The sequence below is a fragment of the Triticum aestivum genome, chromosome 5B, assembly GCF_018294505.1.
Source record: "Triticum aestivum cultivar Chinese Spring chromosome 5B, IWGSC CS RefSeq v2.1, whole genome shotgun sequence".
NCBI classification, from domain to species: Eukaryota; Viridiplantae; Streptophyta; class Magnoliopsida; order Poales; family Poaceae; genus Triticum; species Triticum aestivum.
In genome coordinates, this window is record NC_057807.1 from 473,574,076 (window position 1) to 473,591,738 (window position 17,663).

At 49.4% G+C, this 17,663-nt stretch overlaps 1 protein-coding gene across 1 annotated transcript in view; it reads left to right on the forward strand.

The window, feature by feature from the left end:
• Positions 1–1,014: 1,014 nt before the first annotated feature.
• Positions 1,015–17,663, forward strand: part of LOC123116496 (probable auxin efflux carrier component 5b) — a 17,756-nt gene continuing 1,107 nt past the window's right edge. The window contains exons 1-2 of the mRNA XM_044537449.1: positions 1,015–1,658; positions 1,780–1,865. Of these exons, the coding sequence (XP_044393384.1) occupies positions 1,015–1,658; positions 1,780–1,865 (730 nt within the window). The remainder of the gene's footprint in view (positions 1,659–1,779; positions 1,866–17,663) is intronic.

A 17,663-nucleotide genomic window follows, 5' to 3' on the forward strand; every position in this document is an offset into this window, starting at 1 on the left:
GGACTCTGCCTCGGTGATGTCCTCCTCCGACGTCTGAGCATAGCCATCAAGGAACCGCTTGTCGCGGGAGTCCCAGGACGACACATCTCCTAGCGCCATGTTGTATTTAGCGACCGCCTTCCGCGTTCGCTTGTCCTCGCGATAGGCGGCTCGCTCCTTCCTTCTCTCCTCCCTCTCCGCCCTCCTCTCGGCGAAGAACTGTTCCTCGTTGATGATGTCTTGCGGGAAGCGTTGCCTCCACAGCGCCATGGCTTCCTCGTCCATCTCGGCCAGGCTAAGACGGCGCTCCCGACTCCGGTGTTTGTGATGATCCTTGTCAGTGTTAAGCCGCGGGAAAAGGCGCCAACTCCTGCGCCCGCTCCCGCGTCGCCACGTAGGTGAAGTTCATGTCCCAACGGGACCGCCGGAGGCGCCATGCTGCAGCGTCGTACGCGCGGACGCCATCCTGGACGGTGTCGAAGGTTCCGAGGCCGAGGCGCACGCCGCCGCCCGACTGAATCGAGGCGGAATAGGTGCCGAACGAATGCACGCGGACCCCGCGGTAGCCCGAACCTTCCCAGCGGCGAGGCGACATGATGGCGCGGTGGTGGCGTGTCGGCGGCAAGGAGAGAAAGCAGTGGAGGGAGCGAGAGAGAGCGGTAGAGGGCGTTGCAATTTTATAGACGCGCGCGAAGCGGCGCGTCAAATCTAGCGCGCGAGCTGCCGCCTTTTTACGCGCGCGCGCAATCGTTTCCCCCGCGCGCTAGTTTGCCGCCACCACTGGAGGCCACGAAACCGGGCCGCTAAAAAGCTAACCCCTTTTCACGCGTAAAATGTGCTGCGGTGTCTGCTTCACCGATCGATGACGAGGTTAGTAGTTGTAACTTAACAAACGACCGGACCGGCCGCGCGATCAAGTCTTATTCCAATATTGCATTCATGGTTAAATGATGGAGGAAAGAAAATGGCAGCTCCCTGCGTCTGTCCAGTCTGACTTTATTTGATCAAGAAAGCCTGCCTGAGAGGCCGATCGAGATGATAGGGTGGGGGGACGTGTACAGGGTGGCGGCCGCCATGGCGCCGCTCTACTTCGCTCTCGGCCTCGGCTACGGCTCCGTGCGGTGGTGGAAGCTCTTTACCGCGGACCACTGCGACGCCGTCAACCGTCTCGTCGTCTTCGCCGCCGGCTACCGCGTCCTGGCGGCCGACGCCGTCGCCAAGCTCATCGTCGTGCTCGCGCTAGCCGGGTGCGCCGCCGTCCGGCGCGCCAAGGCCGCGACGCGCCGCGGCGGCAGCGCACCCTCGTCCTACTCCTGGTGCATCACCGGCTTCTCGCTGGCGGCTCTCAACAACGCGCTCCTCGTGGGCGTGCCGCTGCTGGACGCCATGTACGGCAAGTGGGCGCGCGACATCATCGTGCAGCTCTCGGTGCTGCAGGCCGTCGTCTGGTTCCCGCTGATGCTCATCGTCTTCGAGGCGAGGCAGGCCTGGCTGGAGGCCGTCGTCTGGTTCGGGAGTGACGTCGAACGGCCAGCACAAGGTGAAAACGGCCGGAAGACGGTGGCGACGGGGTGCGCGTTCTGGGCGCCGCTGCTGCGAGCGGTCGGGGTGAAGCTCGCCCGCAACCCCAACGTGTACGCCAGCCTCCTTGGGGTCGCGTGGTCTTCCGTGGCAAACAGGTTTGCATCATTGCATGTGCCATGTTGCACAACAGAATTAGCTAATTAGCGAATTTCTCAGTTGCAATAATTCATCCAATTATGTAATCTAGTGCATGTGTTTGCAATCATATGAATATAGGTGGCACCTGAAGATGCCAACCATCATAGATGGCTCGATCGCGATCATGTCAAAGACCGGCATTGGAATGGGAATGTTCAGCATGGGTACGTAACGACCTACCAAATCTAGCTGCAATTAGCTATCAAAAAAGTCAACCGCAATTAGATCCGTTTCAAGATCGGTTTTGCTATTTCCCCCGCAAAAAAAAAAAAAATCGGTTTTGCTATTTATTTGTCAAACCAAACTCCATGGTCATTTCAAGTACGAATTCAATGGTACATTTTTTTGTCAAATATAACCTACTCTAAATTTGATCGATCTACTCTCTTTGTCCCATAATATAAAAGTATTTTTGTACATTAGTATAAAAAACCCTCTTATATTATGAGATGTGGGAGTAATTAATAGTCAAGTACATTTTGAAAATGTGTGCGGGTCCTTGTTCATTGTAGTGGAGGAAGCACCACATTTATAGCAATGACTTTTTCAAAAATAACTAGTCAATCGATCAATTATACTTGTTCCATGGCAACATTTTGAGTTTAGGTTTTATTATGGAGTTAATTATACAAAAGCACCACATTAAAAGCTAGGTTTGCATAAACCACCGGTCTATCGATTTGTGACAAAAACACTGATTGGTGGGTAATCTCTTTGCATAAACATTGATTGACGGGTTAGGGTGTTTTTCCTTTTTGACAAACCTGTACAAATAGTTCCTGCAAATTTAGCCCCCCCCCCCCCCATGTGATGGTTTTGTGCAAAAAAAACAGTTGTGGTTGTTTTGTGTAATTAACTCACCTATTGTGTTCTCAAGAGGAAATTGATGTAGGTTATATGTTACGCGATTGCTCGATCTAGTACAGAGTTATCGGGGGTACACGAATTTGGTAGGTAGTTGTGCTCAGAAACAGAGAAGAAAAGGGGATCGGGAGAGAGATAGCCGCCGACGCCAGAGTCGTCTCGTTTCTCCTTGCCTTCCTTCGGTTGCCTTCTCCCTTAAGTACTGGCTAGCTTTCCCATTGGTGGGCTGGGAACCGGGTGCTGGGCCTGCGGATCCGCTTGGTGGGCTACTGGGCCGTTCCCTCCGGTGTGCTGCCTGTGTGGGTGCGAGCCGGGGTCGTAACACTCTCCCCTCCTTCAGAAACAGCTTGTCCCCAAGCTGGTGCTCCTGGATAGTGCTGATGTAGTTCCTCCCGGTCTTCCCAGGTTGCTAGCGACGCTGGTTGAGCCGTCCAGCGCACCAGCACTTGCTCCACTTGAGTCTTGTCGCGAACATGGAGGCGGTTGTCGAGGATCTCCTCCGGAATGGGACTTGGCGCCGCGTCCTCCGGTAAGTCGGGCAGCGCCTGCTCCGTGGGAGGAAGGGCGCGCCGAAGCTGCGAGACGTGGAAGACGGGGTGGATGGTGCATGTTGCCGGCAGCCTGAGCTTGTATGCCACTTGTCCCACTCGCTTGATCACCTGGAAGGGGCCAAAGTATCGAAAGGAAAGCTTTTGATTAGCTCGCGTTGTTGGGGAACGTAGTAATTTCAAAAAAATTCCTACGCACACACAAGATCATGGTGATGCATAGCAACGAGAGGAGGAGTGTATCTTCATACCCTTGAAGATCGCTAAGCAGAAGCGTTTATCAACGCGGTTGATGTAGTCGTACGTCTTCACAATCTGACCGATCCAAGTACCGAACGCACGGCACCTCCGAGTTCTGCACACGTTCAGCTCGATGACGTCCTCGCCTTCTCGATCCAGCAAGACGGGCAAAGTAGTAGATGAGTTCCGGCAGCACGACGGCGTGGTGACGGTGTTGGTGAAGAACAATCTCCGCAGGACTTCGCCTAAGCACTACAGAAACTATGACGGAGGATAAACTAGAGGGGGCGGGATTGCCGGCAGACGGCTTGGTGTTTCTTGATGTGTCTTTGGTGCTAACCCTGCCCCTCTATTTATATGTTGAGCCTTGGGTCGAAACTTGGAGTAAAAGCCTCCACAAAGTCGGTTTCACCCGAAAGGCAAGAGTCCTTCTCGGACTCCAGGGCCAGACGCCAGGGTTCCCGGCGTCTGGACCCAGACGCCAGGGACCCTGGCGTCTGGCCCCTGGACTCCGCAAAACTTCCTTTTGCGCTTTCCAAAAACCTTGTGGGCTTTCCCATTTGGGCCAAATAACATGTTCTCGTACCCAAACATTTCGGGAAACATCCGGAACCCCTTCCGGTGAATTTCGGAACTCTTCCGGAGATCAAACACTATTATCCCATATATCAAACTTTATCTCCGGACCATTCTGGAGTTCCTCATCATGTCCATGATCTCATCCGTGACTCCGAACAACATTCGGTTACCAACATACATAACTCATATAATACTATATCGTCAATGAAACGTTAAGCGTGCGGACCCTACGGGTTCGAGAACTATGTAGACATGACCTAGAACTTGTTTCCGGCCAATAACCAATAGCGGGACCTGGATGCCCATATTGGCTCCCACATATTCTATGAAGATCTTTATCGGTCAAACCGCATAACAACATACGTTGTTCCCTTTGTCATCGGTATGTTACTTGCCCGAGATTTGATTGTCGGTATCCAATACCTAGTTCAATCTCGTTACCGGCAAGTCTCTTTACTCGTTACATAATACATCATTCTGTAACTAACTCATTAGCTACATTGCTTGCACGGCTTATAGTGATGTGCATTACCAAGAGGGCCCAGAGATACCTCTCCGACAATCGGAGTGACAAAACCTAATCTCGAAATACGCCAACCCAACATGTAGCTTCGGAGACACCTGTAGTACTCCTTTATAATCACCTAGTTACGTTGTGACGTTTGGTAGCATCCAAAGTGTTCCTCCGGTAAACGGGAGTTGCATAATCTCATAGTTACAGGAACATGTATAAGTCATGAAGAAAGCAATAGCAATATACTAAACGATCAAGTGCTAGGCTAACGGAATGGGCATGTCAATCACATCATTCTCCTAATGATGTGATCCCATTAATCAAATGACAACACATGTCTATGGTTAGGAAACATAACCATCTTTGATTAATGAGCTAGTCAAGTAGAGGCATACTAGTGACTATATGTTTGTCTATGTACTCACACATGTATCATGTTTTCGGTTAATACAATTCTAGCATGAATAATAAACATTTATCATGATATGAGGAAATAAATAATAACTTTATTATTGCCTCTAGGGCATATTTCCTTCAGTCTCCCACTTGCACTAGAGTCAATAATCTAGATTACACAGTAATGATTCTAACACCCATGGAGTCTTGGTGTTGATCATGTTTTACTCATGGAAGAGGCTTAGTCAATGGGTCTGCAACATTCAAATCCGTATGTATCTTGCAAATCTCTATGTCTCCCACCTGGACTTGATCCCGGATGGAATTGAAGCGTCTCTTGATGTGCTTTGTCCTCTTGTGAAATCTGGATTCCTTTGTCAAGGCAATTGCACCAGTATTATCACAGAAGATCTTCATTGGTCCCGATGCACTAGGTATGACACCTAGATCGGAAATGAACTCCTTCATCCAGACTCCTTCATTTGCTGCTTTCGAAGCAGCTATGTCCTCCGCTTCACATGTAGATCCCGCCACGACGCTTTGTTTAGAACTGCACCAACTTACAGCTCCACCGTTTAATAAAAAACACGTATCCGTTTGCGATTTAGAATCGTCCGGATCAGTGTCAAAACTTGCATCGACGTAACCATAACCGACTAGCTCTTCGTCACCTCCATATACGAGAAACATATCCTTAGTCCTTTTCAGGTATTTCAGGATGTTCTTGACCGCCGTCCAGTGATCCACTCCTGGATTACTTTGGTACCTTCCTGCCAAGCTTATTGCTAAGCACACGTCAGGTCTGGTACACAACATTGCATACATGATAGAGCCTATGGCTGAAGCATAGGGAACATCTTTCATTTTCTCTCTATCTTCTGTTGTGGTCGGGCATTGAGTTTGACTCAACTTCACACCTTGTAGTACGGGCAAGAACCCTTTCTTTGCCTGATCTATTTTGAACTTTTTCAAAACTTTATCAAGGTATGTGCTTTGTGAAAGTCCAATTAAGCGTCTTGATCTATCTCTATAAATCTTGATGCCCAATATATAAGAAGCTTCACCGAGGTCTTTCATAGAAAAACTTTTATTCAAGTATCCCTTTATGCTATCCAGAAATTCTATATCATTTCCAATTAATAATATGTCATCTACATATAATATCAGAAATGCTACAGAGCTCCCACTCACTTTCTTGTAAATACAGGCTTCTCCAAAAGTCTGTATAAAACCATATGCTTTGATCACACTATCAAAGCGTTTATTCCAACTCCGAGATGCTTGCACCAGTCCATAAATGGATCGCTGGAGCTTGCACACTTTGTTAGCACCTTTTGGATCAACAAAACCTTCTGGCTGCATCATATACAACTCTTCTTCCAGAAATCCATTCAAGAATGCAGTTTTGACATCCATTTGCCAAATTTCATAATCATAAAATGCAGCAATTGCTAACATGATTCGGACAGACTTAAGCATAGCTACGGGTGAGAAAGTCTCATCGTAGTCAACCCCTTGAACTTGTCAAAAACCTTTTGCAACAAGTCGAGCTTTATAGACAGTTACATTACCATCAGCGTCAGTCTTCTTCTTAAAAATCCATTTATTCTCAATGGCTTGCCGATCATCGGGCAAGTCAACCAAAGTCCATACTTTGTTCTCATACATGGATCCCATCTCAGATTTCATGGCCTCTAGCCATTTTGCGGAATCTGGGCTCATCATCGCTTCCTCATAGTTCGTAGGTTCATCATGGTCAAGTAACATGACTTCCAGAATAGGATTACCGTACCACTCTGGTGCGGATCTTACTCTGGTAGACCTATGAGGTTTAGTAGAAACTTGATCTGAAGTTTCATGATCAATATCATTAGCTTCCTCACTGATTGGTGTAGTTGTCACAGGAACCGGTTCCTGTGATGAACTACTTTCCAATAAGGGAGCAGGTACAGTTACCTCATCAAGTTCTACTTTCCTCCCACTCACTTCTTTCGAGAGAAACTCCTTCTCTAGAAAGGATCCGAATTTAGCAACCAAAACCTTGCCTTCAGATCTGTGATAGAAGGTGTACCCAACAGTCTCTTTTGGGTATCCTATGAAGACACATTTCTCCGATTTGGGTTCGAGCTTATCTGGTTGAAGTTTCTTCAATAAGCATCGCAGCCCCAAACTTTAAGAAACGACAACTTTGGTTTCTTGCCAAACCACAGTTCATAAGGCGACATCTCAACGGATTTTGATGGTGCCCTATTTAACGTGAATGCGGCTGTCTCTAAAGCATAACCCCAAAACAATAGCGGTAAATCAGTAAGAGACATTATAGATCGCACCATATCTAGTAAAGTACGATTACGACGTTCGGACACACCATTTCGTTGTGGTGTTCCGGGTGGCGTGAGTTGCGAAACTATTCCGCATTGTTTTAAATGTAAACCAAACTCGTAACTCAAATATTCTCCTCCATGATCAGATCGTAGAAATTTTATTTTCTTGTTACGATGAATTTCCACTTCACTCTGAAATTCTTTGAACTTTTCAAATGTTTCAGACTTGTGTTTCATTAAGTAGATATACCCATATCTGCTCAAATCATCTGTGAATGTCAGAAAATAACGATACCCGCCGCGAGCCTCAACATTCATTGGACCACAAACATCAGTATGTATGATTTCCAACAAATCAGTTGCTCGCTCCATAGTTCCGGAGAATGGCGTTTTAGTCATCTTGCCCATGAGGCACGGTTCGCAAGTACCAAGTGATTCATAATCAAGTGATTCCAAAAGCCCATCAGTATGGAGTTTCTTCATGCGCTTTACACCGATATGACCTAAACGGCAGTGCCACAAATAAGTTGCACTATCATTATCAACTCTGTATCTTTTGGTTTCAACACTATGAATATGTGTATCACTACTATCGAGATTCAATAAAAATAGACCACTCTTCAAGGGTGCATGACCATAATAGATATTACTCATATAAATAGAACAACCATTATTCTCTGACTTAAATGAATAATCGTCTCGCATCAAACAAGATCCAGATATAATGTTCATGCTCAACGTTGGCACCAAATAACGATTATTTAGGTCTAAAACTAATCCCGATGGTAGATGTAGAGGTAGCGTGTCGACCGCGATTACATCGACTTTGGAACCATTTCCCACGCGCATCGTCACCTCGTCCTTAGCCAATCTTCGCATAATCCGTAGTCCCTGTTTCGAGTTGCAAATATTAGCAACAGAACCAGTATCAAATACCCAGGTACTACTGCGAGCATTAGTAAGGTACACATCAATAACATGTATATCACATATACCTTTGTTCACTTTGCCATCCTTCTTATCCGCCAAATACTTGGGGCAGTTCCGCTTCCAGTGTCCAGTCTGCTTGCAGTAGAAGCACTCAGTCTCAAGCTTAGGTCCAGACTTGGGTTTCTTCTCTTGAGCAGCAACTTGTTTGTTGTTCTTCTTGAAGTTCCCCTTCTTCTTCCCTTTGCCCTTTTTCTTGAAACTGGTGGTCTTGTTAACCATCAACACTTGATGCTCCTTCTTGATTTCTACCTCCACGGTTTTTAGCATTGCGAAGAGCTCGGGAATAGTCTTGTCCATCCCTTGCATATTATAGTTCATCACAAAGCTCTTGTAGCTTGGTGGCAGTGATTGAAGAATTCTGTCAATGACACTAGCATCAGGAAGATTAACTCCCAGTTGAATCAAGTGATTATTATACCCAGACATTTTGAGTATGTGTTCACTGACAGAACTATTCTCCTCCATCTTGCAGCTATAGAACTTATTGGAGACTTCATATCTCTCAATCCGGGCATTTGCTTGAAATATTAACTTCAACTCCTGGAACATCTCATATGCTCCATGACGTTCAAAACGTCATTGAAGACCCGGTTCTAAGCCGTAAAGCATGGCACACTGAACTATCGAGTAGTCATCAGCTTTGCTCTGCCAGACATTCTTAACGTCATCAGTTGCATCAGCAGCAGGCCTGGCACCCAGCGGTGCTTCCAGGACGTAATTCTTCTGTGCAGCAATGAGGATAATCCTCAGGTTACGGACCCAGTCCGTGTAATTGCTACCATCATCTTTCAACTTTGCTTTCTCAAGGAACGCATTAAAATTCAACGGAACAACAGCACGAGCCATCTATCTACAACAAACATAGACAAGCAAAATACTATCAGGTACTAAGTTCATGATAAATTTAAGTTCAATTAATTATATTACTTAAGAACTCCCACTTAGATAGACATCCCTCTAATCTTCTAAGTGATTACGTGATCCATATCAACTACACCATGTCCGATCATCACGTGAGATGGAGTAGTTTCGACGGTGAACATCAATATGTTGATCATATCTACTATATGATTCATGCTCGACCTTTCGGTCTCCGTGTTCCGAGGCCATATCTGTTATATGCTAGGCTCGTCAAGTTTAACCTGAGTATTCCACGTGTGCAACTGTTTTGCACTCGTTGTATTTGAACGTAGAGCCTATCACACCCGATCATCACGTGGTGTCTCAGCACGAAGAACTTTCGCAATGGTGCATACTCAGGGAGAACACTTCTTGATAATTTAGTGAGAGATCATCTTAAAATGCTACCGTCAATCAAAGCAAGATAAGATGCATAAAGGATAAACATCACATGCAATCAATATAAGTGATATGATATGGCCATCATCCTCTTGTGCTTGTGATCTCCATCTTCGAAGCACCTTGGTGATCACCATCGTCACCGGCGCGACACCTTGATCTCCATCGTAGCATCGTTGTCGTTACGCCATCTATTGCTTCTACGACTATCGCTACCGCTTAGTGATAAAGTAAAGCAATTACAGGGCGTTTGCATTTCATACAATAAAGCGACAACCATATGGCTCCTGCCAGTTGCCGATAACTTTGGTTACAAAATATGATCATCTCATACAATAAAATATAGCATCACGTCTTGACCATATCACATCACAACATGCCCTGCAAAAACAAGTTAGACGTCCTCTACTTTGTTGTTGCAAATTTTACGTGGCTGCTACGGGCTTAGCAAGAACCGTTCTTACCTACGCATCAAAACCACAACGATAGTTCGTCAAGTTAATGATGTTTTAACCTTCGCAAGGACCGGGTGTAGCCACACTCGATTCAGCTAAAGTGAGAGAGACAGACACCCGCCAGTCACCTTTAAGCACGAGTGCTCGTAACGGTGAAACCAGTCTCGCGTAAGCGTACGCGTAATGTCGGTCCGGGCCGCTTCATCTCACAATACCGCTGAGCCAAAGTATGACATGCTGGTAAGCAGTATGACTTGTATCGCCCACAACTCACTTGTGTTCTACTCGTGTATATGCCATCTACGCATAAAACCTAGGCTCGGATGCCACTGTTGGGGAACGTAGTAATTTCAAAAAAATTCTTACGCACACACAAGATCATGGTGATGCATAGCAACGAGAGGAGGAGTGTATCTTCATACCCTTGAAGATCGCTAAGCGGAAGCGTTTATCAACGCGATTGATGTAGTCGTACGTCTTCACGATCCGACCGATCCAAGTACCGAACGCACGGCACCTCCAAGTTCTGCACACGTTCAGCTCGATGACGTCCTCGCCTTCTCGGTCCAGCAAGACGGGCGAAGTAGTAGATGAGTTCCGGCAGCACGACGGCGTGGTGACGGTGTTGGTGAAGAACAATCTCCGCAGGGCTTCGCCTAAGCACTACAGAAACTATGACGGAGGATAAACTAGAGGGGACGGGATTGCCGGCACACGGCTTGGTGTTTCTTGATGTGTCTTTGGTGCTAGCCCTGCCCCTCTATTTATACGTTGAGCCTTGGGGTCGAAACTTGGAGTAAAAGCCTCCACAAAGTCGGTTTCACCCGAAAGGCAAGAGTCCTTCTCGGACTCCAGGGCCAGACGCCAGGGTTCCCGGTGTCTGGACCAAGACGCCAGGGACCCTGGCGTCTGGCCCCTGGACTCCGCAAAACTTCCTTTTGCGCTTTCCAAAAACCTTGTGGGCTTTCCCCTTTGGCCCAAATAACGTGTTCTCGTACCCAAACATTTCGGGAAACATCCGGAACCCCTTCCGGTGAATTCCGGAACTCTTCTGGAGATCAAACACTATTATCCCATATATCAAACTTTATCTCCGGACCATTCCTGAGTTCCTCGTCATGTCCATGATCTCATCCGTGACTCCGAACAACATTCGGTTACCAACATACATAACTCATATAATACTATATCGTCAACAAAATGTTAAGCGTGCGGACCCTACGGGTTCGAGAACTATGTAGACATGACCTAGAACTTGTTTCCGGTCAATAACCAATAGCGGACCTGGATGCCCATATTGGCTCCCACATATTCTACGAAGATCTTTATCGGTCAAACCGCATAACAACATACGTTGTTCCCTTTGTCATCGGTATGTTACTTGCCCGAGATTTGATCGTCGGTATCCAATACCTAGTTCAATCTCGTTACCGGCAAGTCTCTTTACTCGTTACGTAATACATCATTCTGTAACTAACTCATTAGCTACATTGCTTGCAAGGCTTATAGTGATGTGCATTACCGAGAGGGCCCAGAGATACCTCTCCGACAATCGGAGTGACAAAACCTAATCTCGAAATACGCCAACCCAACATGTACCTTCGGAGACACCTGTAGTACTCCTTTATAATCACCCAGTTACGTTGTGACGTTTGGTAGCACCCAAAGTGTTCCTCCGGTAAACGGGAGTTGCATAATCTCATAGTTACAGGAACATGTATAAGTCATGAAGAAAGCAATAGCAATATACTAAACGATCAAGTGCTAGGCTAACAGAATGGGTCATGTCAATCACATCATTCTCCTAATGATGTGATCCCATTAATCAAATGAAAACACATGTCTATGGTTAGGAAACATAACCATCTTTGATTAATGAGCTAGTCAAGTAGAGGCATACTAGTGACTATATGTTTGTCTATGTACTCACACATGTATCATGTTTCCGGTTAATACAATTCTAGCATGAATAATAAACATTTATCATGATATGAGGAAATAAATAATAACTTTATTATTGCCTCTAGGGCATATTTCATTCACGCGTTACCAGAGAGCGCTGGATGTATGGCTGCATCTTGAGGAAAACCCAGTCGTCGACACTGAAGGTGCGCTCGGACCGGTGCTTATCGGCGGACTACTTCATTTGTTGTTGTGCGCGGAGAAGATGCTGCCTGAGTAATGCTTCCATTTGTGCATGGTCTTGGAGCCAGTCTGCCAGGTCCGGTGCCGCACATGCCAATGGGTCGATGATGCCAAAGTGTCTTGGGGCATGCCCATATAATGCTTCAAAGGGTGAAGTGCCCAAGGCTGAGTGAGGAGAAGTGTTGTACCAGAACTCTGCCAAGGCTAACCAGGATGACCACTTGGAGGGGCACACATGCACAAAGTAGCGAAGGTAAGTTTCCAGGCACTGGTTCACCCGCTCCGATTGCCCGTCTGTTTGGGGGTGGCGAGCGGTGCTCATCTTCAACTCAGTATGGGTCAGCCTGAATATTTCCTTCCACATGGTACTGGTAAAAAGGGGATCCCGATCGGACACTATTGCCTCTGGTAGTCCGTGGAGCTTGTAAATATTGTTGACGAAAGCCAGCGCCACTTGAAACGCTGTGAAGGGGTGGGACAGGGGTATAAAGTGAGCATACCGGGAGAACTTGTCCACCATGACCAGAATACTGTTGTAGCGCGCTGACTGTGGCAGCCCTCCGACGAAGTCCATCGTGATCAGTTCCCATGCTTGCTTAGGTACGGGCAGTGGCTCGAGCAGACCGGGGTGTCGCACCCGTTCGGGTTTGGCCTGTTTGCAAACCTGACATTCCTCCACATATAACTTAACATGATGCTTCATGCCCGGCCATGTGAAGAGTCGCCGAACTCTCTTGTAGGTGGCGTTGAACCCCGAATGACCACCAATAGCTCCCTAATGGAGGGCGGTGAGGACTTGTTTCTGCAGCTCAACGTTGTTGCCCAACCAGACACGCCCATTCTGCTTGATAATACCTTGCTACAGGGTGAAGCCGTCATGCCCCTCTGGTTTAGTTGCCGAACGTGCCAGCAATTTCTGGGCAGCCTCGTCTTTGGTGTAGCCTTGTTGAACCGTTTCCAGCCAAGCAGGCACCACCACTGTCACTGCTGCCAGATCGCCTTGGAGCGGCCCTAGGCGCCTCGACAAGGCGTCCTCCACTCTGTTGTCCACACCTCTCTTGTACACAATTCGGTACCTGAGTCCCAACAGCTTGGCCATGATCTTTTGTTGCCAGGGAGTGGCCAGACGCTGGTCCTCCAGGTGCACCAGACTACGCTGGTCCGTGTGGATGATGAATTCATCATGCTGGAGGTAGGTGCGCCAATGGTCCACAGCCATCAGGATAGCTAGCCCCTCTTTTTCGTATGTGGACAGCGCCCTGTTCTTGGGGCCAAGTGCCTTGCTGAGAAAAGCAACGGGGTGCTTGCCCTGGCGCAACACGGCGCCAATGCCTTTGTCCGACGTGTCGGTCTCGATCTCGAACTGCATCTTGAAATCGGGTAAGGCCAAGACCGGAGCTGTCACCAGCGCCTTTTTGAGCTCTTGGAAAGCAGCGTCCTCCAGCTCCGTCCAGCAGAACACGGTGTTCTTCTTCAACAAGTCAGTCAGGGGCCTGCTGATGATGCCAAAATTCTGAACAAACTTGCGGTAGTACCCGGCTAGGACCAGAAATCCTCGAACTTCCTTGACGTTGGTTGGTGTCGGGCACTTCTGTACTGCTGCAATGTTCTTGCTGTCGATGCGCACCCCTTCTCCGCAGATCTCGTGACCCAGGTAGGTGAGGCTTGAGCGAGCGAAAGAACACTTGCTCAGCTTGACCTTCAACTTGTGCTCGTGCAGCAATTGGAAAACTTGCCGCAGCAATCGAATGTGCTTCTCCATTGTGGCGCTGTAGATGAGAATGTCATCAATGAAGACTAAGACGCCGTGTCGGTTCAGAGGTGCCATCACGATATTCATGCCCCCTTGGAAGGTTGAGGGGCCGTCCGTGAGACCGTAAGAGAGAACCCTGAATTCATAGTGGCCGCTGTGGGTCTTGAACGCCGTCTTGTGCTCGTCCTCGGGTCTCATGCGAATCTGGAGATACCCCGAGCGCAGGTCTAGGCTGGTGAAGAACTTGGAGCCTGCTAGCTCGTCAAGTAGCTCGTCGATCACCGGCAATGGGAAGCGGTTCTTCACATTCACTGCGTTCAAGTGTCGGTAGTCGACACAAAAACGCCAAGTAAGATCCTTCTTCTGGACCAGTAGCACCGGCGAAGCAAAGGGGCTTGAATTGGGCACGATAATTCCTTGGGCGAGCATGTCAGCCACCTGGCGTTCAATCTCGTCCTTCTGCACTGGGTTGTAGCGGTACGGCCTGACGTTGACTGGCTTCGCTCCCGGGAGGAGGGGAATGGCATGCTCGAAGGCGCACCTGGGTGGTAATCCGCATGGCTCCTCGAACAGGTGCTGGAATTCACGGAGGAGATCAGTCACAGCAGTCGGTACCGGCAGTTCTGTCGCCTTGACTCCTTCAGAGGCCATCGCACATAGATGGACCACGCGCGCCACACCCGAGCGTTGAAGAAGTCGCTCCAGATCCTCTCCAGACAGTTGCTGGCACTGCGTGGTATCTGCCCGGGCTCCGGTGAGGTGAACTTGTTTGTCATCATACTCAAACTTCATGGTCTTTTCCTTCCAGTGCACGTTCATCGGACTGTGCTGGGACAGCCAGTCGATGCCCAGAATCACGTCATAGCAGCCCGAGGGAAGAACCTTAAGATCGGTGTGGAAGGTTACCCCTTGCATGCGCCATGGGCAGGCGGGTAGCTCTCGGTTGCAATGCATCACACCGCCATTTGCCACCCGGACTGCCATTGCATTTCTGCTCGCCTCCACTCCTTGTAAGTGCTCTGCCAGGCTCTCACAAATGAAACTGTGTGAGGAGCCAGAGTCCACCAACATCAGCACTTCGCGGTCTTGAACCCACCCATGGAGGCGCATGGTAGTGGGTGACTCAGCCCCTTCAACTGCCTCCTAAGATATGATACAGCAGTCCGCCTCCTCCTCGCTTGGTGTCGCACGTTGCGGGCTGGGCTCATCCGTTGACGGCATCTCATTGTTCATCATGTCGACCAGCTCCTCCACCATGTGGAGCTGAACCGTTGGCCCGCAGCGGTGGTCTCGTCCCCACCGTTCGCCGCAAGTGAAGCAGAGACCGCGTGCACGGCGGTAGGCACGCAGCGCTGCGACTCTGTCTTCAGGTTGGGTATGAGCCGCCTCGACAGCGCGACAGTCCGCGCTGCGCGACTTCGGTGGTGCGGCCGGCTTGGGCGGCGCCGTCGCGGGTGGAGGCGGGAGGGGAAGCGCCATGTGCGGCACCGTTCTCGTGGCCGAGGCGGCGCTGTACCGGCGATCCTCGCGCTTGTCCTCCCTCCGCATCGCTTCCATCACCTCCTCCTGCAGGCAAGCAAGATCGACAGCAGTATCGAGTGTTTTTGGACGATGCAACACTACTGCTGCACGAATTTCTTTCTGTAACCCATCAATAAAGTGAGTAATGAAATAGGTAGGTTCCCAAGATGCATGATGAGCCATAGGATTATGCATAAACTGGGTAAATTTCTCTGCATATTCGGTCACTGTCCCATTCTGTCCCAGCCTATTGAACTGGTGCAGCAGAGATTGGAACTCCTCTCGCCCAAACTGCTCGCAGACAGCGTTGGCAAACTCATCCCATTCTTGGTAAATCAGGTGAGCTCTGGTGGATTGCAACCACGACAACGCCCCCTCGATGAAGTACATCAACGCGTAACTCACCCAAGTATCTAGACTCAGGGTGCAAACACGAAAATAAGCCTCACACTTCAGACGCCACGCGCGGGGGCCATCCCCATCAAACAGAGAAAAATCAAGGCGCGGTGGCGGAGGATAGCGGGCAAAGCCGAACCCCCTCTCTCCCATGAATGAGCTCTCTCCAAACTGGTGACGGGAATCAAACGTACCCGTGACCGGAGGCACCCGCGGGGATCGGTACCACGGAGACATCCCCCGGTGATCTGCAGTCCTGCCGTGGCCGATTGGCCCGTGGTTGCCACCACCTTGCACTGGCGGGCCATCGGAGGGTCGCACGAGGCTCGCCTCCGCCGCTTGAGGGATCAAGGGCGGCAAGTCCAGAAGCCGGAGTGGTGGTGGAAGAGGTGGCTGCGACGGCAGGGGAGGCGTTGGTGCGCCTTCCGCGCCCTTGCCCTTGTCCTGCAACAGCCCCCGCAGATCGTCCACCTCCGCGCGAAGCTCGTCCACCGATCGCTCGATTGCCGGCTTCCACCCTTGGAGATCGATCACAAACGGGTGGATCACGTCGATCTTGGCCGACATCACCGAGATGGCCGCTGTCAGATCTGCGATCGCCTTGGTCTGCTCCTCCATCGCAGTCGCCTTGCCGTGCCTCGTCTGAATGATCGACGGAAATCGACCGGCCAGCTTGCGGCAGTCAACGGAAAGGGGTGGAAGGGAAGGCTCTGATTACCACTTGTTACGCGCTTGCTTGATCTAGTACAGAGTTATCGGGGGTACACGAATTTGGTAGGTAGCTGTGCTCAGAAACAGAGAAGAAAAGGGGATCGGGAGAGAGATAGCCGCCACCGCCAGAGTCGTCTCGTTTCTCCTTGCCTTCCTTCGGTTGCCTTCTCCCTTAAGTACTGGCTAGGTTTCCCATTGGTGGGCTGGGAACCGGGTGCTGGGCCTGCGGATCCGCTTGGTGGGCTGCTGGGTCGTTCCCTCCGGTGTGCTGCCTGTGTGGGTGCGAGCCGGGGTCGTAACATTATATGTGGCATGGTATCCATAGAAAATTCATAAGTTTTCGGAAATGTTAACGCCCACACGTGTGGGCGTTTGCATCTCGCCCACACGCATGAATCCGCGTCCGTTTGTGAGCGCACGAATCTTGGCATGTTTCTAGTGCCACGTAGGACTGGCCTGGTGTGTGGACATTCACCCGGTCGCCCACACGGCCGTTTCACCACACGGAAGGGGATGGTGTGTGGGCGTTGAGCCGTTCACCCACACGTCACTTTTCCACGCACGCACAAGGGCTAGTGTGTGGGCATTTGCCATCTCGCCCACACGCCTGTCTCATCTCCCACACCCAAGTTGCCACTTGCTATGTGTTTTGCAGTGTACATGGCAACTGTCCTAGTGTGCTTTATAAGTAGGTGGCAACTCTTTTTTTTTACCTGAACATGTCAGTTGCCATATTTTTTGCAGGGTACACGGCAACTGCCCTAATGTGCTTGTAAGCAGATGGCAACTCTTCTTTTTTTACCCGAACATGTTGTTTTGCCATGTCTTTCTGTAGCACTACACGGCAACTGCCTAGTGTTAGTAGGTGGCAACTCCTAAGGTTTTCAAATCATGGCAACTGCAGTAAACTAGAACATACATGGCAACTTCCTAGTGTTAGTAGGTGGCAACTGCAGTTGCCCAAAAATGGCATCTGGAACTTTTTGACATGAGATGGCAACTGCAGTTGAGCAACCATGGCAACTGCAGTTGTCCGACATGGCAACCGTAGTTCAGCGACATGGCAACTGCAGTTAAACGAACATGGACGAGGGTCTGGACCATGGCAACTGCGGGCGCACGGTGACTGTCACGCGTGGCGTGCGTGACCACGAGATACGAGGCCTGACATACGGGGCGTGTGGGCGTTATCTATTTTGCCCACATGCAGCGTGTGAGATGGGTCGG